Source organism: Grampus griseus (assembly GCF_964374135.1).
Source record: "Grampus griseus genome assembly, chromosome: 6".
NCBI lineage: Eukaryota > Metazoa > Chordata > Mammalia > Artiodactyla > Delphinidae > Grampus > Grampus griseus.
In genome coordinates, this window is record NC_139000.1 from 12,183,475 (window position 1) to 12,208,661 (window position 25,187).

General features: G+C 45.2%; 1 protein-coding gene across 1 annotated transcript; it reads right to left on the bottom strand.

Annotated features, from left to right (window-relative positions):
* Positions 1 to 771: 771 nt before the first annotated feature.
* Positions 772 to 9,188, bottom strand: OR1K1 (olfactory receptor family 1 subfamily K member 1; the record flags this gene model as incomplete). Its single annotated transcript, XM_082656282.1, is given in 5 exon segments — positions 772 to 1,035; positions 1,039 to 1,748; positions 8,212 to 8,526; positions 8,529 to 9,071; positions 9,074 to 9,188. Coding segments are annotated over 5 exon segments (1,947 nt in total).
* Positions 9,189 to 25,187: the final 15,999 nt, after the last annotated feature.

Genomic DNA, 25,187 nt, shown 5'->3' on the forward strand with positions numbered 1-25,187 from the left:
TCTGCTCCTGATACCTGTGCCCCATCCCTTCTCTACCTTGCTTAATTTAATTCAATTTATTGATTTACGGTTCATGCCTAAAGCATACCGCTAGCACAGAATGCCGGAGGTAGCTGAACAGGCAGCATCATAGCAAACAAGTACAAGAACAAAGGGTTAGACAAATGGACAGCTTCTAAGTACTCATGAACATAAAAAATACAGTCATTATTCATCTCAGATTCCCAGAGTGCCTCCTATGTGCCCAGCTGGGTTCACTAGGTGAGGTCAACCCCTGACACATGGGTATGTGAATTTTTGTCTCTGTCTCAGACAGTTGAGAAGAAGTCAGTGTTTTGAGAAAACATGGTGATGTGATGGAAAACAAAGTGCCAATTCCCCAGAGCAAGACCTGGGTGGCATAGCCTCCCATACAGCTTTAAGCCCTATACAGCAGAAAATGGTAGCCTGCTCTGCAAATGCCTGGGAGTGACTGTTAGAAGAGGGCGTGATGTGGCCGAAAGGGCCCAGGTTTTGCCACCTAAAAATGGTGTAAACTTAGGAAGGTCAAATCTAACTTTGAGCCCCAGTTTCCTTATCTATGAAACCGGGTCATAAAATCTGCTTGCCTGGTCGTTGTAGAATAAAACCAGATCGGGCAAGGACCTGCTTCACGGTAGCCCTCGGAAAGGGGTCTCCATTATTACGGTTTTGGAAAAAGCACAGAGCGGATGATTGCATTCATGAGTGTCGCTGTGGGAGGTGCAGTCTGTCCTTGGTGGAGTCCAGGCCTCAGGAGTCACCAGCTGAGATCCTTTGCCGAGTGAAAAGGGCTCTGAGCAGCCCCTGCACATCGCGATTCCGGAGGCTGTAGATGACAGGGTTCAGCATAGGCATGACGACAGTGTACGTGACGCTGGCCACTCGGCCCCACTTGGCCTCATACCGGGACATGGGCTGGAAGTAGACTGCAGTGACTGTCCCGTAGAAGAGGCCCACCATGGCCAGATGGGAGCCACAGGTGGACAGCTGGAGCACCGCAGCTGCGATGGCCCCCTAGGAGGCGAAGATGAGTAGGAAGGGAGTGACTACCACCGCGGCACCCTCGGTGAAGATGACGAGCTGGATGTGGCGGGTGTCAGAGCACGAGAGCCTTAAGAGAGGCTGGTGGTCACAGAAGAAGTGGGGCGCTTGGTGGGAGGCAAAGAAGGACAGGTGGGCCATAAGCAGGATATGCAGGAGGGAGTGGACATGGGACACGAGCCACGCAGTCCCCACCAACGCTGTGCACACAGCCCGGGACATCCTCGTGGCATAGCGGAGGGGGTGCCGGATGGCCACGTAGCGGTCATAAGCCATGGCAGCCAGGAGGCAGCTGTCAGTTACACCCAGGGCAAAGAAGAAGTACATTTGGGTCAGGCAGCCAGCCAGGGAGATGGAGCGGTCATGGGCCATCAGGTTGGCCAACATCTTGGGTACAGTGATGGAGGTAAAGCAGAGGTCATCAAAGGACAGCTGGGCCGGCAGGAAGTACATGGGTGCATGAAGGGCTGGACTGGCTCGGATGACGGCCACAATGAGTCCATTACCCAGGATGCCCGCCACATACAGGACCAAAAATAGGACAAAGAGAGGCCGCTGCTGTCCAGGATTTGTTGTTAGTCCTAGTAGGGTGAATGGGGTTCCTTCTGAAGTCTCATTGGCAGCATCCACGGCTGGGCTGCTTCTTTGTCTGGGACCCCAGGGGTTCCATTCTACTGCTGGGTCATCTCCCCAGTGTCAAAGGAAAAGGGTGAAGGGCCACTAAGTTGCTCAAGGCTTTCTGGCCATGAGGGAAATCATGGGTTTGGAGTCAGACAGCCGTGTTGCTACACACAGGTGTGGACCATGTGCAAATCATTTTTCCCCCCTGAATCTTCTTCCTTTCCAGGCCTTAGGTTCCCCATCAGTAAAGTAAGGGAGCTGAACCAGAGGACCTTGAAGGCTGCTTCCAACTTGGATACTTTGTGATTTGAAGCAAAAACAGAACAAAAACATTGCCCAGGATGTGGACCAGAGAAGGAAGGAAACACAAAAGAAAAGATCAAACAGAGAGAGGATCAAAATCAGGGAGAGATTTGACCAATGGGCATTTATTTCAGAGAAGTCAGAGTGGAAAAGAAAACCCAGATGGAAGCAAGGAACTTATCAAAGAAATAAAAATTCCAAACATTAAGGGCACACATATATTGACATGGATGTAAACCTACAGCACCCAAATGCAAACATGATGTTTTAGAACACTGAGGGACAAAAGAAGAACCCATCACTCCCAGGGATGTGAGGATCTGATGATGTTCAGATACCCAGACTGCCATCCAATATGTCATCAACAGTAGATGATGGGACGCAGTTGGGCAATATCATCAAATTCTGAAGAAAAACACCGATTTTGAACCTAGAATTCTATCCTAAACCAAAATATTAATCAAGTATGAGAAAGGAATAAAGAAATTTTCAGACTTGCAAAAACAAAAACAAAAAAAGAGCCAAAGAACCTGGATGACTCCCTGTATCCCTGGAAAACTCTTCCCATGAAATCAAACACTTACAGCATCAAACAGATGCACACCCTTTATGGGAAACTCATGCAGACAGATGGATACACCTGCCAGATGCAGAGACTTGACTCTTAAGGACAGAGGCAACTTGTTTCAATGCCTCCATTTTTTCCTGTCTGAATCTCACTGCAGAAATCTTGGGTGATTATGCAAGAGGGGGGTCTTAAAAGGAGAGGGATTTTAGGATAGGTTTCCTGAAGGCTATGCTGAGGCCATCTCTGCAGGAGAATGATCTCTTAATTTCTTTTCACATCCTTCTCTCTATTAAAATAAAATAAAGACCCTTCCTACCCTATTGTCTTCCTTTTCCTCCTCCATTGGGTAAGAAGAATTTCTGGCTTTGGATCCCTGGAGAACATTTTTTTCTCAAATTTACAATCATGTCCCACTGTCCAGGAAGGTACGAGGATCAGGGCGAGAGGGTGAGAGGGAGTGGGAAAGCTTGCTTACAAATTGGCTTTTTCAGAAACTGGACCTACTCTGACCCGTGTTTAAATTGGCCTCAATAAACATACAGATACACGGAGCTGTTTGCAGAAATTCAACTGTAATCACAAATACACCGGTGCAGACATGCAGGCATGTGCAGCCTCCAGCTGTGCTCTGCAAATACACAGGCACGATCGATCACACACAGAAATGTGGACACTGACATCTGAGTAAGCAGACAAGTGTAACCACAAGACCCGCAGACCCAGACCATCCTACACATAAACAGAGGGTCCAAAGCAATCACAAAATAGCACTGAGGCCAGAGGGTGACGCTCACTTACAGACTCCTGTTCACGGGGGCACCTGGGACCGTGCACAGCTACTGGGACATGCACGTTCATGCTTCCTCTGAGCAGGTAGTCTGTCAGCTCTCTACCAGTGCCCGTCCACCCCATCCCGGCCCACCCTGTCACACCCCGTCACACAATCACATCTTCCGGCACAGCCCCAGGGGTCCACGGCCTCTCGACTTCACACACATGGCTACACTCACATAGGCTCGTGCTGGGTCACAGCAGAGATGTACCACCCTAGAGGAGCACGTCCACATACACACCACCTCCTCCTCCCCCAGTGATGCTATCGGACAGTGATGGGGACGCACAGTCTCAGCCTCACACAAACAGCACCCGCTCTCACACTCACATGTACAGCTCATGCCCACAGCCACGTTCAAGAGGACAGATTCGTACACTCTCCAGCCTGGCCACTTGCCGCAAGTGTTCCTTCTGGCTTCTCCACATCACAGGAGGGAGCAGCAGCGAGGACCAAGTGTAGCCCGTCACTGAAGGGTCTGGGGAGGGAGCTATTGGCCACACTTATGGGGTTTGGGGCCTTGGGAGTACCTTAGCTTCTCCCAGAGACAGCACCCCTTCCCCTGGCCCTCATTCCTGGGGTGGGAGGCAGCTTGGCTCTGGGGTTTGTTATTCTTTCTCTCTAGAGCCCAGTTTGATGGAGGTAGGGGTGGTTGGTACCACCTTCAACTCGGGGGGCCTCAGGAGCCCCGTGCATCGTGAAACTGCTGCTCCCCGGTCCCTGTCTTGTGGAGGCCAGAGCTGCCTCCTGAACCCCAAGTCCGGGGTTTACAGCAGTGGCTTCTGGAGCCAACTGTCTTGTCCCCTCAACTTTTGCTGAGGCTTCTTGTAGGAGGTGTAAGAGTGTGGGAAGGATTGTGCCTCTGAGGACTGTGCAATAATATGCCTGAGTGACTGTGGGGTGTGTGTGTGTGTGTGTGTGTGTGTGTGTGAGATTGTATGCCTGGGTGTGAAATGATCATGTCTCTGTCAAACAAAATGTGTCTATGAGCTTGAGTGTGTGTCTGAATGTGCAGCTGTGCCTCTGTCTGTGTGGACGGCAGGGACAACCTGAGAGTGTTTCTTTGTGCATGAAGGTTTCCGATAGGGGACTGGGTCTGTGTTGCAGGGGCTATGTGTTCCCGTGTGTGTTTGTAGCATTCCAGGTGGGAATGGCTTTGCATGACTCAGCGTCAGAACAACCATGAAGGGTGATTTTGAACGTATGAACTTTCAATGATTCCTGCTGCCTACTGAATAAAGTCCCAATTCCCCTACCTGATATCCAGCCCATAGGGTGTCCTTCCCATCCCCAGATCTTCAATCTTCAAACTTCTCTCCACTTCTTTCCCAGCACATCTATCTCTAGCCAGTTAAGTTGGTCTCCTTAGAGCCTTTTGTGCACATCGAGCTCATTTTACCTCTGTACCGTTGTGTGTGCTTGTTTTTCCCCCACCGAATACCCCTTTCTTTCAATTCCCACCCATGCTGCAGGGTCCAACTGATTTTGTGCAATAAGTACCCCAGTCTTCCCCATCCCAAACCTGCTTTTGTCCTAATTGCTTGTCTTAGTAGATGGTGTTGAAGGAGGTTTAAAAAGGGAAATATTTGATCAGAATTGGGGGGCTTTCCTGAGCCTCTTGCTTTGGGAACAAGGATCTGACTGTTTCTCTTCCTTTATCCTCCAGGTTGGGCTCTGTTATTGTCTTCCAGTGCCTCCCCTTCCCTCTTGTTTATTTTCTTATCTATCAAGTAGGTCCAGCATAGCGGCCTGAAACTTCACGTTTCCTCTGATGACTGTGTAGGATTTATGTGATCATTGTATCTGACTGCTCCATAGATGCTAAACATGTGGAAGGACCCATGTACACCTTGTAGGGCCAAGATGATGGAAGGGGCCGTGTACCTCTGGAAACTTTCCCTTGATTGTGGTGAGAACTGTATGTCATAAGAGCCCAAGGATTCATAACAAGAAGAAAAGACCACAGAGGAGGTCTCTGAGTATAAACATCATTGAACTGGGGGCAAACCTTCCATTCTCAGTCCCATAGTTGCCAACTCTTCTGATAACGTCTCCAACCACTGTCATGGCATATGAGTTGTCATGGTGATAGGAGGAAAGAACTGGGAAAGGATTATAAAAACTCGGGATGGGGACTTCCCTGGTGGCGCAGTGGTTGAGAATCTGCCTGCCCATGCAGGAGACACCGGTTCGAGTCCTGGTCCGGGAAGATCCCACATGCCGCAGAGCAACGAAGCCTGTGCGCCACAACTACTGAGCCTGCGAGCCACAACTACTGAGACCCACGAGCCTAGAGCCCTGTCTGGCAACGAGAAGGCACTGCAATGAGAAGCCCACGCACCGCAACGAAGAGTAGCCCCCACTGGCTGCAACTAGAGAAAGCCCGTGCGCAGCAACGAAGACCCATTGCAGTGGAAAATAAATAAATAAATTTATAAAAACAAAACCAAAAACTTGTGGTGGGAGAAGGGGTTTTAATTCGTTTAAGCCTTTGGCAAAATGTGTCGAGTTTGGGGTATTGTACCCTCAGCTCTCAACGTGCAGGCTCATCAGGTAATAGGGTGACCAAACATCCTGGTTTGCCCAGGACGGAGGAGGTTTTCTGGACACGGGAGTTAGAGTTTTAAAAACTAGGACAGTTCTGGGCACACCAGGACAAGTTGGTGACTTTGTCAAGAAACATAAAAATTCTTTAAGAATTGAGGAGATAGTATAGTCCACATCCCTCTCTCCATTAGTCTGGGACCTCCAAGAAGACCATAGTTACTAAGGAGGGACCCAGTTCTGGTAAAAAGGAGCATCACCTCCCTGGGGAGCCGGGATGAACCTTCAGTTTTCCTGCAGTCTAAATACCCAGCAGCTGATTTCTCCTTGAAAGGAAGTTGGAGTGGTGAGGCCAGCCCCTGGCTGGGGCCCAAGGAACAGACTCCATGGGGAACCTATTAGGGAGTGACAATGAAGCACTGTTTGAGTCCCATACCTTGCCACCCCAGGCCTCATCGCAGCCATAATTAGGAGGAGTTGGAAAGGGGATGAGACAGGAGCTGACATCTACTCTGACCATGCTCCACCTCTCCTTGGAAGCACCTATCATAACTCCTGGGGTCCACTCCTGCCCTGCTCTTGCATGAAGGGGCTTCATGGGCAGAACGCAGTGCCTTGGGCCTTGCCCATGTGCACCTGAGTCAGGGAGACAAAGAAAATCTGTCAAAAGTGTAAACTCTGGGTATACAAAAATCCCAAGAGTACTGGATCTGAGGGGTCCAGCATGACCTGGAGCACTGTGGTTGTCTTTGCCCTAGAGGTTTATGGAATTTCCTCTCCAGACCCCAACTCTGCCTCTGGATGTTGTAATCTTAACACAAAGCAGTCCACACTACCTGACCATGTGCTAATCTGAGCAGACTCATAACCCTCGATGAAACTTAAATCCACCAATACTCAGCTCCTACTCTTAAGCTTTAAGAAACATCAACCATTATCCATAACCCTAAATACGTCTTAAAGTGACCCCAAACATGTTGATTTGATACTCAAAATACTCTTCTTATGCCTTACTTTCATCTAGTTCTGAGCCTAGGCTAACTGTAATAATAACTAGACTGTGACGTAAGCTTATCACAAACGTTATCCACATACCAACTTAACTTAAATCGAACAGAGCTCTAACATGAGCTAAACTCTAACTCAAATTTAATCTAGCAATAAAAAAAGAAACCTGAATTCTCATCTTAAGTAGTCCTGCCCTTTAACACTAACTATAAATATTTCTAACATTTCTTTTTTTTATATTGAAGTACAGTTGATTTACAATGTTGTATTGGTTTCAGGTGTACAGCAAAGTGATTCAGTTACACACACATTCTTTTGCAGATTCTTTCCCCTTATAGCTTATTACAAAATATTGAGTACAGTTCTCTGTGCTATATAGTAGGTCCTTGCTGGCTATCTGTTTTATATATAGTAGTGTGTACATGTTATTTCTAATATTTCTAATAAGAGCTCAAATTTATCCAAACCCTTACTCCTAAATTTATCCCAAATCCACTATTAATTAGAATCAATCCAAATTGTAAAATTTACATAATTTTAATTCAATCCTAAATTTGTCCATTTGTAACCTAACCCTGGCTTTACCCTAACTCTAACCCTCGTCTTAGCCATAACATGAACGCTAACCATATTCTAACCATAACCATAGTTCTGATCCTTCCCTATTCTCTATCACAGCCCTGAAATAAATTAGTCTTGGTCAAATTCTAACCCAACTATAGGATTTTAGGAACGAGCTCATGTATGTGCTGGTGCTGCTTGGCCATTGCCCTGAGAGATGGAACATGTAGGCTAATAGGGAAAGATATTTGCCTCACCCGATTCCATCCCATTCTTTGGCATGAGTGGGTACTGAAGATGTTCTCTTGGGGTCGAGGTGAGCAGAAGCAGACTTACTGGTCATGAAGGACCTCAGAAGAGCAAAAATCACTTGCAGCCAATACGGCTCCTATCTGGTGTTTCTGGGAATCATCCTCTCAGAAGTTCCAGTGGCAAATAAACTTAGTTACTGCACCTGGTGACATGCAGGAACTTCCATGTTTTGAACGTCGAGGAACCTAAGGCATCTCCACAGCAGATTAACTTGATCTTGATTCTGGCGCTGGGGCTAGATTACTCCAGGTTCCTGTCTCCTGTCTGTAAGCTTCAGTTTCTCCCCTTTTCTCCCCCTCAAACAATGACAAGAGACACCCAGCCAGAGGAACCTCCACCTTTACCCACAGTGACCGGGCCCGGGAAGAGCTCTCCTCATCTCTTCAGAGTCAGTCCTAACCAGCCTCTCGGACCTCGCACTCGTGCGCCGGCCTCGGACAGCAGCAGTGCTTCCAGTTCCTTCCGAGCACCTCCCTGACCTCTTTGTTGCGGAGGCTGTAGGTGAGCGGGTTGAGAGCTGGGATGACAAGGGTGTAGAACACAGATGCCATCTTGTCAGTGTCCAGGGTGTAGCTGGAGCTGGGGCACAGGTTCATGAAAATGATTGTCCCGTAAAGCACGGCCACGGCCGTGAGGTGGAAGCCACAGGTAGAGGCTGCTCGCCACCGGCCCTTGGCCGAGTGCATGCCGATCATGGCTCCGGCAATGAACCCGAGGACACGGCGAAAGCCAACACGGTGGCTGTCTGGATGAAGCCACAGACGACGAAGAGGAGAAGTTCACTGAGACTGGTGTCGTTGCAGGAGATGGCCAGCAGTGGAGGGATATCGCAGAGGAAGCTGTTCACCTCCCGAGAGCCGCAGCAGCTCAGGTGGAAGGTGAAGGTCGTGTGGACCACGGCACTCACTGCCCCACCCAGGCCTGATGCTGCCAGAAAGACCAGACACAGACGCCGTGACACGGCAGTGGCGTAGAGAAGAGGGTTTCCGATGGCCACATCGCAGTCATAGGCCATGGATGTCAACAGGCAACACTTGGCATCCGCCAGCCCTGTAAACAAAAACATCTGGAGGGCACAGGCTGCGTAAGGGATGGAGATGCAGGGCAACAGCTGGTCTACGAGCATCTTGGCTCCGATGGCTGAGGAATAGCAGGCATCCAGCAGGGAGAGGTTGGCCAGGAAGAAGTACATGGGTGTGTGGAGCTGGGCGACCACGTAGACTAGCAGCACCATGCCCACATTTCCCAGCAGGCTCACAGGTAGACGGGCAGGAAGATCAGGATGAGGGTCAGGGGCAGGTCCCAGCGATCTGTGATGCCCAGGAGGATGAACTCCGTAGGGGCACCCCTGGCCCAAGTGAAGTTCTCTGGCATCATCCTGCAGGACAGAGTCTGGGGAGAGACAAAGCAGGAGGGAGGTGAGGGAAAGGTTAGGACCATCACCTGTGAGAAAGCGCTTTGTACTGGGAGACAGGTAGACTTGGGTGTGAGTCCTAACTGTAACAAAATAGCGGTGTGACCTTGGACAAGCCGTATCACCTCTCAAAACCTGTGTTTTCAGTGCTGAGAAGTCACTATCATTTAACCTTCATGAGAGGGGGAATCTTGCCTGTCTTATTCAATTTTGAATCCACAGTTCTGAGAATATTGCCTGGCACATAGTAATTGCTCAGTAAATACGGGCATACCTCATTTTATTGCACTTGGCTTTATCATGCTTCACAGATGGTGTTTTGTTTCTTGCTTATGTTTTTGTTTTTTACAAATTGAAGGTTTGGGCACTATTTTTCTGACAGCATTTGTTCACTTCATGTCTCTGTGTCACATTTCAGCAATAATCACAGTATTTCAAACTTTTTCATCATTATTGTATTTGTTATGGTGATCTGTGATCAGTGATCTTTGATGTTACTATTATGATTCACTGAAGGCTTAGATGATGATTAGCATTTTTAGCAATAAAATGTTTTAAAATTAAGGTACATACACTGCTTTTTTTTTAGACATAATGCTATTGCACACTTAATAGACTACAGTATAGTGTAAACATAACTTTTATATGTACTGGGAAACCAAAACATTGGTGTGACTTGCTTTGCTATATTGACTATATTGCATTTGTCTGGAACTGAGCCCACAATATCTCCAAAGTCTGTATGAATTTGTTAAATGCATGAATGATGAATAGGATAATAGTTGGTGTCTGGACAAGGATTGAAAACTCCATGACTCTATATGCATTCACCTCTCCAGTTTCCCTAGGAGGAAAAGAAGCAATGAAATGGCCAGTCTCCTGATCCAAAGGGTAACTATTCGCTGTGGGTCTTGAGGTTTGCTGGGAGGACATCTTTCCCCTAGAGTAAGACCTGGGAAGGGAGAGTGCAGCAGTGGTTGGCCTCTGGGGGAGACGGTAAGAAGTAGAAAGAACAGAAGATTTGAATATATTCCAGGGTTGGACTCTTCACCTCCCCAAGTCTCAATTTTCTCATCTGTGTAGGGAGAAAGAAAAAGCTTCAAGGATTCAATGAGATAATGCATATAAAACATCTCACACAGAGCCTGGCACACAGCAGGCGTTTAATGAAGGATCAGTTAACTGAGTTGAGCTAGATGCCTTGCCTCGATACTAGAAGGAAGCAACTTTAAGGCAACCAGAAGTAGTGTAATTTCCAGAAAATATAACATTGTTTACACCCCTGTGCCTTTTCATTTGTTCCCTCTGCCTAGAACTCATTTCCTCTTTTTGTGTTTGACAAAAACTATCTCGGATGTAAAGCCTTCCCCCGTGACTCAGAGGAAAATAAACTTCTCACTACTTTGTGCTGGCTGCACTGGAGCTTACATCCATCACAGCGTTTCATTATTCTTTTGCACATTTTTTTTTAAGTCTTCATTGAATTTGTTACAATATTGCTTCTGTTTTAAGCTTTGGTTTTTTGGCCGCAAGGCATGTGAGATCCTAGCTCCCGACCAGGGATCGAACCCACACCCCCTGCATTGGAAGGTGAAGTCTTAACCACTGGACTACCAGAGAAGTCTCAGCTGCACATATTTTTTTATGTGTCCGTCTCTCCTGTGGGCTTTGAGCTCCTTGATTCAATATTCATTCAACAAATGTTTATTGAGTCCTACTATGTGCTATGTATGGCCCTGTGATTCATTTTTGTACCTGCAGGGTCTGGTATGTAATCAGTGCTCAATAAATATTAGTCGAATGTATAAAACAGTGAAAAGAATATGAACATTAACAGCATGCAGACCTGGTTTTAAGTCTGGGTTCCACCACTTTCTGCTGTGTAACTTCAGGCAAGTCACTTCACCTCTCTCAGACTGTTTTCTCATTCTAAGGTAGATGTAATATCTCTGCTGGAGGGTTCTAAGAGGCAATAACTGTGCAGCACCTAGAACTGAGCAAATGCTCTTTCTCCTTCCTTTAAGAGAAGTTTAGATGTTTGGGACCTTCCTGTGGCTGGTGAGGATGATGAAGGTCTTCATAAAGTGCAACTCGGATGAAAAAAATTTTGATTATATCATATGTTGGTGAGGTTCTGCTGGTGGAAATGTAAATTGAAAATTTGGAGGACAATTTGGCAGTTAACTACAAATGTATATACCCTAGTGTCTTAGTCTGCTTGGGCTGCTACAACAAAGCACCACAGACTGGGTTGCTTAAACAACAGATATTTATTTCTTGCAGTTCTGGAGGCTGGGAAGTCCAAGATCAGGGTGCCAGCATGGTTGGATTCTGGTGACGGCCTACTTTTAGACTTGCTGATGGATGCCTTCTTGCTTTATCCTTATGTGGTGGAGAGAGATAGAGTGCAAGTGGTCTAGTCTCTTCTTATAAGGGCACTAATTCCATCATGAGGACCCCACCCTTAGGACTTTATCTAAACCTAATTACCTCCCAAAGGCCCCACTTCCAAATACCATTACATTCGGGATTAGGGCTTCAACATATAAGTTTTGGAGGGACACAAACATTCAGTCCATAACACCTAGTAATTCTACTTCTTGGTGTTTTGAAAATTCTCACACATGTACACAAGGAGACATGCACAAACGTGCATGCTCTCCTGGACTGTTTGTAATGGCCCAACATTAGCCAATGTCAATAGGCTCGTGGGAGTTAAACAGGAATAGATTTAACTTATATGTATCAATGTGGAGAAATCTTAAAACCACACTGAGATAAAAACATAATTTGTGGAAAAATGTACAGATTGAAGAAAAAGCACAAAACAATAATATATGTCTTAATGTATATGTATACAAAATGCACTGATGGTTGCTCCAACCAGAGATAGGATCCTAGCTAAAGGGTCCCAGGACATCTCAAAGGTTTCATCTTCTTTGCCTCATCTCTACATCCAGAGCTGATCCTCCTTATCTTTTAAGACTCAGCTCAGGGATCATTACTTTTTCCCAGGAAGCTTTATCTGAACATCCAACCACCCAACCTCTCATTTCTGGACCCCCACTTACTGGGATCTCTATGTTATAGCTCTACTCCATCATTTTATAATTACCTAAGTGATGTTCTCCCTCACCTAACTGAGCATTTGAGACCATGCCTAAGTCTTCCCTTTATCCTTAGGGATACAGAATTTTAGGGATCTTCCCCTCTTCCTTGGTGGGATCACACTGGTGGAGGTTAGACAGCCTCCAGGAGTAGAAAACTGTGGGGTCCCACCCAACTGTATGGTCTCCATGAATGAAGTCAGCTTGCCAGCTGAAGTTCTGCATCCAGAACCCAGTTGGTGGCAAACCCCTTGTGTATTTCTGTCTGTCCACGTGGAAAGCAAACACCACTCACCTTCACAAAGTGAGGAGCAGAGCTGCTTCGAGTGCCTTTCCATTTCTTCACCTGTAAAATGGGGGTAATGAAACTTCAAGGCTTTTAAATTGCTTTGAAATTTGGGGGTGCAAGGATCCCAAAATTTCAGTTAAGCTGTTACTACAGAGCGTGTGTGTGTGTGTGTGCGTGTGCGTGTGTGTGCGTGCACGTGTGCACAAAACACAGAGTGAATTTTCCATTAACTTCTCTCTGTTGCCTTGCTGCCCATGAGGAGTAATCCTGACATTCAGGGAATTAATTTTTTTCTTTGAAGTTAAGAAAAGGAAAGTTCCAAAGAAGGAAAGAGACAAGATACACAGCTCTTAAGGTATAGAGTTGGGGCTTGAACTCAGATCTGGCTCCAAATCCAATTTTCTTTGTCTCTAGACAGAGGTCCTAAATAGTTCTCTTAACAGATTACCAAGCTAGTTGTCACTGTCTTGCCTCAGTCCTCTCATCTTTAGATTAAGCAGATTGGACCAGATCAGGGGTTCCCAGTCTACTCTGCGGACTCTGTCGTTAGAATTACTGGTGGAACCTAGGGGCAAGATGGGAATAAAGACACAGACCTACTAGAGAATGGACTTGAGGATACGGGGAGAGGGAAGGGTAAGCTGGGACAAAGTGAGAGAGTAGCATGGACATATATACACTACCAAACGTAAGGTAGATAGCTAGTGGGAAGCAGCCGCATAGCACAGGGAGATCAGCTCGGTGCTTTGTGACCGCCTGGAGGGGTGGGATAGGGAGGGTGAGAGGGAGGGAGATGCAAGAGGGAAGACATATGGGAACATATGTATATGTATAACTAATTCACTTTGTTATAAAGCAGAAACTAACACACCATTGTAAAGCAATTATACCCCAATAAAGATGTTAAAAAAAAAAAAGAATTACTGGTGGAGCTTTGTGAAAAAACAGATGGCTATACCCAGTGCCCAGAAATTCTGATTGACTTGATCTAGAGCAGGGCTCAGAAATCTGTACTTGTAGAAAGCGTTCCAGGACTTCCCTGGTGGCTCAGTGGTTGAGAGTCTGCCTGCCGATGCAGGGGATACGGGTTCGTGCCCCGGTCTGGGAAGATCCCACATGCCGCGGAGCGGCTGGGCCCGTGAGCCATGGCCGCTGAGCCTGCACGTCCGCAGCCTGTGCTCCGCGACGGGAGAGGCCACAACAGTGAGAGGCCCGCGTACAGGAAAAAAAAAAAAAAAAAGAAAAAAAAAAGCGTTCCAGGTGATTCTGATATGTGACTTGATTTGGGACCATGAGCATCAGCGCTTCTCCATCTTGAGTGTGCATAGGAATCAGGTAGGGATCTTGTTAAATGCAGGCTCTGCCTCAGAAGGACTGGGGAGGGGCCTGAGATTCTGCATTTTTAACAAGCTCCCAGGTGACGCTGGTGCTGCTGGTTTGGGCACCGTGCTTTGAGTGGCAAGAGCCTAGGTCATATTGGACAGCATTCCCAGCTCTGACATCTTAAGATTCTAGCTTTCTAGAGGGCTCTCTCAGCCTCCTCCTGCTCGCTCCTTTCTCTCTGCTCAACTCTTTGCTTTGACTCATCCTCTCTCTCCAGGCCCCACTATACTCATGAACACATTTAACTTTGGTGAGGCTGGACTCTCGACATTTTTCAAGATGTGGCTTCCCCATTTCCTCACGAGCCCCAGCTCTTAGTGTGTTCCTCCTCAGCACGCCAACATTTGACATGTCTTGGTCCAGACACCAGCTGCTGCCACCGTGTTGGTGTGTGGTTGTTGGGTTGGTAGGACATACCTAGAAGGTGGGGGTGGGTGGAGAGTTCTTCCGATGGGGCAGCTTCAGTCCAGCCTTTGGGTGACACTGGCAGGTGGAGGGGTCGCAGGGACACGCCCCACCCCAGACGTAGGAACAGGAGGACTTCTGCTCTTCTTTAGCCCTGGGGGAATGGCCTCTTTCTGGTTTCCTGCTGACTCCTCTTTCCCCCTCTGCTGTCCTGGACTCCATGGAGACTCCCTCCCCACGTCCTTTGGGGACTCCATGGCAGCTGGTGGCAGGGGAATGCCAGGGATGACTCACTCTTTGGCGCCCGGGGAAGCTGGAAAAGTTTGGCTGAGTGGGTCCCCAGACCCTGTGTGGGGAAGACAATCATGCTGCCCTTAGAGGAGTCCCTTTGGCTCACTTTCCTCCACCCATTCTTTGGGATTCAAGATTTTTATTATGCTTTATGATATTCTACACAAACACAAACTCTTCTTGTGGTTCTCCTAACATTTCACATTATTCCTCTTGCCTGGAATGTCCAGCCCCTTTCTTGTCTCTCTGGAAAACTCTTCCTTTTTTGTTATAGAACCAGTTCAAATATCACCTTCTGCAGGAATCCTTCCTGCCTGTGGGCTGGAGCCATTCTTTCCCTCCGTGCGTCTGGGAGATGCATATACAAGCACACGAATCCAAGACAGACAAGGAAACAAATGCTTGTGTCTGAGGCTGTGCCAGACTGGAAGCAACCTGAGGCCAGGACCGGGCATGAAGTCATCACTCAGGAAATAAGATCAGAACTCTTGGGGGTGGACCCAGGTTATGGTGATTGAGAACCACTCCTTAAGACATGGGAAGGGGGCTGAGCCTGAAGGTAGGGCTGAGTAGCTCAGCCCGTGGAGAGTAGACGGCTATGGGGTGGGAGCAACCTGGAATCTCCTTGTTTCTAGGGTGTGTCTTGGAGCTAACCTGTCATTCATGTTAGCAGAGTGTTCATTAGTTCACATGACTAATATGTATTGCACTTTACTATGTTCTCAGCTTAAGTTTAAGGTCTTAATGATGAACCAAATAGCCATAGTCCCTTTTTTCCCTGGAGCTTGCAAGGAGTTAGAACTAACGAAATCAAAACACAGGGGAAAATGTTTCAGGTGGGAGTGATGGCACGTGAAGAGGCCTGGAGGTGGGAATGCAAATGGCACATTTGAAGAATTGTAAGAAGGCCAGTGGGCTTGAGCGCAGAGAACGATGGAGAGAGAGCTGGGACTGAGCCTAGAGCTGTAGTAGAGGCCAAATTGTGGAGCTTTTCAGGCCATGCTAAATATTTGGTTTTCTGTTTGTTTTTGTTTTTAATCCTAAAAGCAATGACCTTACCACGGATCAACATGCTATGCTGCTGAGAACACCAAGTCCTATCACTCCTGGGAAAGGCATCATCTACTGGAATTTATAATGGGACATCCTACCAGGATGGGTGAGTTACTTTCACCCCTGGGTGAGGGGAAACTACTCAGTTTCCACTGGGATCCCACTGTCCTACTGCAAACTGGCCCTGTGGAAACACTCTATGCCTGGAATGGAACATGCACCATTTAAAGAAGGGAGAAGTTGTGGGTCACTACCTGGTATATTCCTCCCCAGTCATCGCCTCATGCCTGACAGTGCTGTCTCCCCCTGCTAACATGTATGGTACACACAACTAGGTCAGATTCCTGAAGCTGCAGCCACATTGACATCTAAGGATCAGGTCACAAGTGTAATCCTTATAGAAAGGGAAAGCCTTCCCATACAAGTCCTACTAAAAATATGTCTTTTGGGCCTTAGACTTGTGCTGCTCTTGCAGTATCTGGTCATGAGATGAGCACCTGATGGAAATACCTTTCTACAGTGGGCCCATTTGTATGCCCAGCAAAGGAGTCAATCCAACTGTTGGGTATGTGGGCAGCTGCCCCTCTCTAGCTCGTCAGGATGGCCATGGTGGGTATCACCACTCTAGGAAGGGGACTGGAAGGCCCTAAAGCACTCCACTGAGAAACAATAAGGTGGGACTAGTATTTTTTTTTAATGTATTTATTTATTTTTGGCTGCGTTGGGTCTTCGTTGCTGTGCGTGGGCTTTCTCTAGTTGCAACGAGCGGGGGCTACTCTTTCCTTGCGGTGTGCAGGCTTCTTCTTGCAGTGGCTTCTCTTGTTGCGGAGCACGGGCTCTAGGCGCGTGGGCTTCAGTAGTTGCGGCACGCGGGCTTATTTGCTCTGCGGCATGTGGGATCTTCCCAGACCAGGGCTCGAACCCGTGTCCCCTGCCTTGGCAGGAGGATTCTTAACCACTGCGCCACCAGGGGAGCCCAGGACTAGTATTCTTAATCCATCTGATATTACCAATACTGATCCAGAAACCCGGCCTGTGGCACACACAATCAAAACAGTGGGCATGGATGTTCCTTTTCTGTCAATCAAACTACACAGACAGCCCGTCCACTACAGACTAGAAGGGTCCTAAAAACACCAGCATGGGTGGCTATGCTCAGACTTGGGAGGGGCTCATGTGGCTTATCCCGGGTTATGAACATTCGAGCCCCTTACACTCCTATGTTGGGAACAGAAAAATCCCTCTAAACAGAGCCAACCAAATTGCACCAGAACCACGTAGTCATTCTGTCCCATTAAAGGATAGTGATGTTAGGCACTGACTGGCTACACCACCCAGGTGCATAGAAGCCCTTACTAAATTCACCCAACAAGCCTTAATTGATAGCTGGCAAAACCTGTCTCTACTGAACACTGAATGTCTCTAATGAGAAAAGCTGTCGTCTAAAATAGGATGGCCTGGACGTTATTACTGCCTTGCAAGGAGACACCTGTGGCATTATTCAAACATCTTGTGGGTGTTCATACCTGACGAGTGTACTAATGTATCATTTTATTAAACCACATGAGGGCACAAGTGACTGCCCTGAGTGATCTGACTCCCCAGCCTCGGGAACTTAATAAATCAGTGAATCAGTGGCTCGGATCATGGGGCTTTTGGTGGAAAAATTTGTTACTTATTTTGGGAATCATTATCCTAAACTGTGTTTTCTCTTGCATGTGCCTATACTATTGCTGTGATATCTGCCTCCAAAGCAGCCAGACAGCCACCAAACGAGCCACCTCCACGCCAGTGAAACCCCTTGCTGAACCCTTGCAAATGGTTCAAGGTATTTAGCTAATGCTCAAAAAACCTGAAAAGCAGGGTGAGGGTGTGTGATCAGCTCGTGGACATTCTTCTGATTGGTTGGTGGTGAGGTCATCGGGAGTCAACATCATCAACCTTCTGGTTCCAACCCGTCTGGGGTCTACGTGCTTGTGGGCAGCATGCAGTTAACTTCTTCCACCTGGCGGGGGTTTCAGTATCTGCAAAACAGCTCAAAGGACGTGGCTCAGAATGTTATCTATAGCCCTTGAGGAGGAAGTAAAGGTCCTTGACTCTGTTTAATGGCTAAATTATTATTATTTTGTCTGGCTTGACTGTTTTATTTCTGCATTTTCTCACTTCTCTTATGAAATTTATTCTTTGGAACTCAAGGAAGGCCTGGGAAGCTAAAGTTTTTCTACAAACAAGAGGTAAGCCGAGGACGTGGCGGGGCAGGGATCTGTCCCAGGAGGTCCTGTTCAGTTACATTGGGGGAGGTCACGGAGAGGACTTGGCTTCTGATTGACCTGTGAGTCGGACCTGGCTGATTGGAGGCATTTCACCCCTCCCTCTGTCCTTGAAATATACACTCTGCCCACGGGATGGAGCGGAGGGGTGCCCACGTGGGAGCCATTTTCAAGAGAACATTGAGAGAACAGTGTGCTGTTGGGACCATCTGAATAGCATGGGTGTCTGATCCCACTGAAGGCCTCTGTATAAGCTTTTAAGATCCTGACTGGTGCGGGGTGGAGATCTACTTGTGACCACCAGGACGAGCCTTACAAGTAATTCCCCTGCTTATTCAGGGGATTCCTGCCCCTCTCCTCTGTGGCAGCTGAACTATGCTTTCTATAAGCAGGGGGTGAGGGGTGAGGTGGGGGGTAGGGGGGGGCTTGTGTGTGGGTGACCTTCCTATTCCCCTTTATCTTTCACAATCATCTCCCCTAATATATTTTTTCTGCTATCTAATTATGTTTTGGTATTTGTTTATCGTAGACCCTGAACTGATGCTATAGTTAACAGAAAATGTTAAACATGTATTTTCAGATTGTTTCTGTTCTTTGGTTATTATGAATAATGCTACTATGAACGTTCATGTACAGGCTTTTGTGTGGACATATGTTTTCTTAGTTATATACCTAGGAATGGAATTGCTGGGTCATATGGTAACTCTGTGTTTAAGTTTTTGAGAAACTGCCAACATTTTCCAAAGTGGCTGCATTATTTTACAATCTTACTACCAGCGCAGCAGGGTTCACCCTTCTCTCATGCCTTGCCAACATTTTGATATTGTCCATTAAAAAAAAGATTTAACCATCCTAGTGGAAGTGAAGTGGTATCTCCTTGTGGTTTTGATTTGCACTTCTCTGACATGTAATGATGTTGAATATTTTTCATGTGCTAATTGGCCATTTGTATCATTTATTTGGAGAAGTGTCTATTTAAATCCTTTGTGCATTTTAAAATTGGGTTATTAGTCTTCTTATTGTTGAATTGTAAGAGTCCTTTATATATTCTTATACAAATATCTTATCAGTATGTGATTTGCATATATTTTCTACCTTTCAGTGGGTTGTCTATTCATTCTCCTGATGGTATCTTTTGAAGTACAAAACCTGGTGATTTTGATAAAATCCCATTCATCCTTTTTTTTTTTCTACTGCTTATGCTTTTGGTGTCACACCTAAGAAACCATTGCCTAATCTAAGGTCACAAAGATTCAGTCCCGCACTTTCTTCTAAACATTCTGTAGTTTTAGCTCTTACATTGAGTTATTTTTTGTATGTGTGAGGTAAAGGTTCAGCTTCATTCTTTTGCATTTGGGTGTCCAGTTGACCCAGAACTATTTGTTGAAAACACTATTCTTTCCACCTTGAATTGTACTGGCAGCCTTATTGAAAATAACTTGTCCATAAATGTGAAGGTTTATTTGTTGACCCTCAGTTGTATTCCTTTGATCTATATGTCTAACCTTATGCTAGAATGGCATTGTCCTTTTCTTAATTGAAGTATAGTTGCTGTACAATATTATATGTTACAGGTGTACACTATAGTGATTCACAATTTTTAAAGGTTATATTCCATTTATAGTTATAAAATATTAGCTATATTCCCCATGTTGTACAACATATCCTTGTAGCTTATTTTATACCTAATAATGTGTACCTCTTGATCCCCTACCCTTATCTTGCCCCTCTCCCCTTCTCCCCTTCCCTCTCCCCACTGGTAACCACTAATTTGTTCTGTTTATCTGTGAGTCTGCTTCTATCTTTCTTTCTTCCTTTCTTTTATTTATTTATTTAGGCTGCATTGGGTCTTCGTTGCTGCACGCAGGCTTTCTCTAGTTGAGGTGAGCGGGGGCTGTTCTTTGTTGTGGTGCCTGAGCTTCTCACTGCGGTGACTTCTCTTGTTGTGGAGCACAGGGTCTAGGCAAGCGGGCTTCAGTAGTTGTGGTTCACGGGCTTATTTGCTCCATGGCATGTGGGATCTTCCTGGACCAGGGATCGAACCCGTGTCCCCTGCATTGACAGGCAGATTCTTAACCACTGCGCCACCAGGGAAGTCCCTGCTTCTTTTTGTTATATTCACTAGTTTGTTGTATTTTTTAGATTCCACGTATAAGTGATATCATACGATATTTGTCTTTCTCTGTCTGACTTATTTCACTTAGCATAAGGCCCTCCAAGTCCATCCATGTTGCTGCAAATGGAAAAATTTCATTCTTTTTAATGGCTGAGTAGTAGTCCATCTTGTGTGTGTGTGTGTGTGTGTGTGTGTATACCACATCTTTATCCATTCATCTGTTGATGGACACTTAGGTTGCTTCCATATCTTGGCAATTGTAAATAATGCTGCTATGAACATTAGGGTGCATGTATCTTTTCAAATTAGTGGTTTTGGTTTTTTTTGTATATATACCCAGAAGTGGAATTGCTGGGTCATATGGTAGTTCTATTTTCAGTTTTTTGAGAAACCTCCATACTGTTTTCCATAGTGGCTGCACCAATTTACATTCCCACCAACAGTGTAGGAGGTTCCCTTTTCTCCACATCCTCACCAACATTTGTTATTTGTGTTCTTTTTGATGACAGCCATTCTGACAGGTGTGAGGTGAGATCTCATTGTGATTTTGATTTGTATTCCCTGATGATTAGTGATGTTGAGCATCTTTTCATATGAAGTACAGTATTGTCTTAATTACTGCAGTTTTGTTGTAAGTTTTATTTATTTAATTTATTTTTGGCTGCATCATGTCTTAGTTGCAGCACGTGGGATCTTCGTTGAGGCATGCAGGATCTTTCATTGCGGTGCGTGGGCTCTTCGTTGTGGTGTGTGGGCTTCTCTGTAGTTGTGGCGTATGGGTTTTTCTCTTCTCTAGTTGTGGGGCGCAGGCTCCAGGGCGTGTGGGCTCTGTAGTTGTGGCGCATGGGTTCCAGAGCTTGTTGTAAGTTTAGAAATCAGGAAGTGTGAGTCTTCTGACTTTGCTCTTCTTTTTCAAGAATATATTGGTTATTCTGGTTCCCTTGCATTTCCATGTGAATTTTAGGATCAGCTTATCATTTTCTGCAAAATAGATAGCTGAAATTTTGATAGGGATTGCACTGAATTCAAATAGTTTATTATTTCTAATACGGGTTTTTTTGGTTGATTTTTTAGGAGTTCAAAAGTATACAGCATCTGTCATTTGCAAGTAGAGGTAGTTTTATTTCTTTCTTTACAGTCTGGTTGTCTTCTATTTTTCTTTTCTTACTTAATCATGCTGGCTGGAACCTCTAGTATAGTGTTGAATAGAAGTGGCAAGAGTATCCATCTTTGCGTCATTCTTGATCTTAGAAGGGTAGGAATAGGAAGACTAGATAAAGGGATAGTGACACTCACAAGAAAAACAGATAATGTCCAGGTGATTAGAGTGGACTGGTGTGAGAGGATACTTTTTGCAGATGACATGAGCCTTACCCTGGGTGGGCCTGGAGTAGAGGAACGTGCCACATAGGGAAAAATAATACTAAAAGGAAAGGCCCTGAGGGAAAATATGTATGGTATATATCAGTGAGTGAGGGCTCAGACATAGCATCCTATTTTTTAATAATTATGGGACAGGAAATGGAGAGGAACCTCTTGGAGAGGGTGAGAGATGTGAGGGAGAGAGCCACTTCAATATTTAATATCATTCTAAAGTAATAGATTGTTTCAGTAAAAAAAAACACACCACATACTAAAAGCCACTGAATTATAGACTATAAAAATGAATTTTATGGTATATGAACTATATCTCAATAATACTGTTATTAAAAAATAACATATACTGAAAAAAACACAATTTATTATTCGCATGAACTCCACATAGAGAAGCATTTTCCAATTATAACAGTGGCTGAAGAGTCACAAGGAGGAATTTTTTTTTTTTTTTTTTTTTTTGTGCCATGCCTCAGGGCTTGCAGGATCTTATTTCCCCGACCAGGGATTGAACCTGAGCCCTCAGCAGTGAAAGTGCCGAGTCCTAACCACTGGGCCGCCAGGGAAGTCCCAGGATTTTTTTTTATTGGTTTCATATATGTAAATTGAAAACCCATTTATGTCCAAAAAAATCAATAAGAAAACTGAAGGATGAATATGTGATTGAGGAAAGTTTGCACTGTGAGTAGGCAAATGTAAAGTTTAAATGCTTAATATGAAAAGGACTTACAGAAAGAGAAAAATACCGTATGCTAACACATATATATGGAATCTAAAAAAAAAAAAAAGGTTCTGAAGAACCTACGGGCAGGACAGAAATAAAGACGCAGAGGTAGAGAATAGACTTGAGGACACGGGGAGGGGGAAGGGTAAGCTGGGACAAAGTGAGAGAGTGACATGGACATATATACACTACCAAACGTAAGTTAGTGGGAAGCAGCCGCATAGCACAGGGAGATCAGCTCGGGGCTTTGTGACCGCCTAGAGGGGTGGGATAGGGAGGGTGGGAGGGAGGGAGATGCAAGAGGGAAGAGATATGGGGATATATGAATATGTATAGCTGATTCACTTTGTTATAAAGTAGAAACTAACACATCATTGTAAAGCAATTATACTCCAATAAAGATGTTAAAAAACAAAACTGGGCTTCCCTGGTGGAGCAGTGGTTGGGAGTCCGCCTGCCGATGCAGGGGACACGGGATCGTGCCCTGGTCTGGGAAGATCCCACGTGCCGCGGAGTGGATGGGCCCTTGAGCCCTGGCCGCTGGGCCTGCGCGTCCGGAGCCTGTGCTCCGTAACGGGAGAGGCCACAACGGTGAGAGGCCCGCGTACCGCAAAACAAAAGCAAAAACAAAAATTATGTATTCATTGATTTCCCAGCTCTTGAAGAGGTCAGAATACTATCATATATTTTGATGTTTTTTGATATAATAATCTAAAATAACTAGTCACTGCACATATTTTAATTGTCTAAAAGCCATTTAAATTTCCTTTATTGTAGATTATCTGCTTATATCCTTTGCCCTTGTTTTATTAGATTGTAAATCTTGTACTCAGTACTTTATATATTAAAATATGCCTTTTATTTGCCACATGCATTGCAAATATTTTCCTCAGTTTATTTTTTTCTCATTTATTAAAGGTATATGTTTTTTGCCATATGGGAACATTAAATTTTTATGTAATGAACATGAAGTTTATTTTAAAATTTGTTTCTGAATTCTTCTTTGTGCTTGTAACTTTTTCTCTGTGATTCGGGTGCTTATATATGCACCAAAACTTATTTAAGGTGACTTATGTTTTATTTTAATGCTGTTATGATTTCACATTTTTAAAAATAAATTTATTTATTTATTTTTGGCTGCATTGGGTCTTCGTTGCTGCTCTAGTTGCAGTGAGTGGGGGCTACTCTTTGTTGCGGTGTGTGGTCTTCTCATTGTGGTGGCTTCTCTTGTTGCGGAGCACGGGCTCTAGGCACCCGGGCTTCAGTAGTTGTGGCACGTGGGCTCAGTAGTTGTGGCGCACGGGTTTAGTTGCACGGGCATTCCGCGGCATGTGGGATCTTCCCAGACCAGGGCTTGAACCTGTGTCCCCTGCATTGGGAGGCGGACTCTTAACCACTACGCCACCAAGGAAGCCCCCACATTTTTTTATATGTTAATCTTTCTTTTTTTTTTTTTTTTTTTTTCAGTACGCAGGCCTCTCTCTGTTGTGGCCTCTCCCGTTGCGGAGCACAGGCTCCGGACGCGCAGGCTCAGCGGCCATGGCTCACGGGCCCAGCCGCTCCGCGGCATGTGGGATCTTCCCAGACCGGGGCACGAACCCGTGTCCCCTGCATCAGCAGGCGGACTCTCAACCACTGCGCCACTAGGGAAGCCCTATATGTTAATCTTTTATCTCTTCAAAATTGATTTTGGTTTCAGGAGTGAGGTTGAGATTTAAATGTATTTATTGAGTTATGAAAACACCATTCCTTGTATAATTCATCTTTTCCTAATTGATTTGAAGTGCACCTTGATTATATGCTGAATTCTCACATTCATTTGTGACTATGTTTAGACTTAATATTTTTTGCCTTCTCATATCTCTCTATTCATTACCCAGTACCAAACTCTTAACTAATAAATGTGGTATTTTTGTTTTTGGCTGTTCACAAACATTTCAGTTCCCTCTCTTTCCAGGCACATGGCAGGATTGTACTTGTCCATTCCTTTGAAATTAGATGTGGCCATGAGACTTACTTTGGCAATGAAGTTAAAGTGGCAATTATGTGTTTCGCTTATAGGTGGGAGTTTAAGATCTAGGATGCAATTTGCCATACTCCTTCTTTCCTGTCCTTGTAACAAGCAACACTCTGCATGGAGGCATTGTCAGCCTGTACTTCCAATCAAGGCTGATGCAAAGCAGAGTCCCTTTATCAAACTTCAGGGAATTTACAGAGTCACTGGAAAACAAACTCTATAGTTTTAATTCATTTCTACTTTGGGTCTGTTTGTTAATGCAGAATGATCTAGTCTATCTCTTTTTTTTTAACATCTTTATTGGAGTATAATTGCTTTACAATGGTTTGTTAGTTGCTGCTGTATAACAAAGTGAATCAGCTAAACATATACATATATCCCCATATCTCCTCCTTCTTGACTCTCCCTCCCACCCTCCCTATCCCATCCCTCTAGGTGGTCACAAAGCACCAAGCTGATCTTTATTGATGTAGAATTTGTGTCTAGAATGGGAGTAGTACACATAACCAAAACCTAAAAAGTAAGGTTTAGGGGCAGGGTAGGGGATGTAGGGAAGTTGTTATTGGAGAGTGGAGATATGTCAATACAGATTATAGTGGAATATTTGGTAAAACTTTTGCCGTTGACAACTTGAGAAGCAGATCATATTACTAATGAATTTGGAGCTCTAGAAGAAAAACTCAGGCATCTGAATGTTACTAGCATATGTTGGTGGATATCGGCTGCTTTTGAAAAGGTATTATAAGAAAGAGTTGAAGTCAGAAAAGATTTGGCCAATTTGTAAATAGGTCTGGAAAGGGATAGAAATAATGGATGAATTCAGAGGCTTGATAGGGATGGATGAGACAAATGCTTTCAACATCAAACAGTGAAACATATAACTAAGGAAGTCTTGGTGAAACAAAGGCCAATTAACATTCATATATGTGGGAA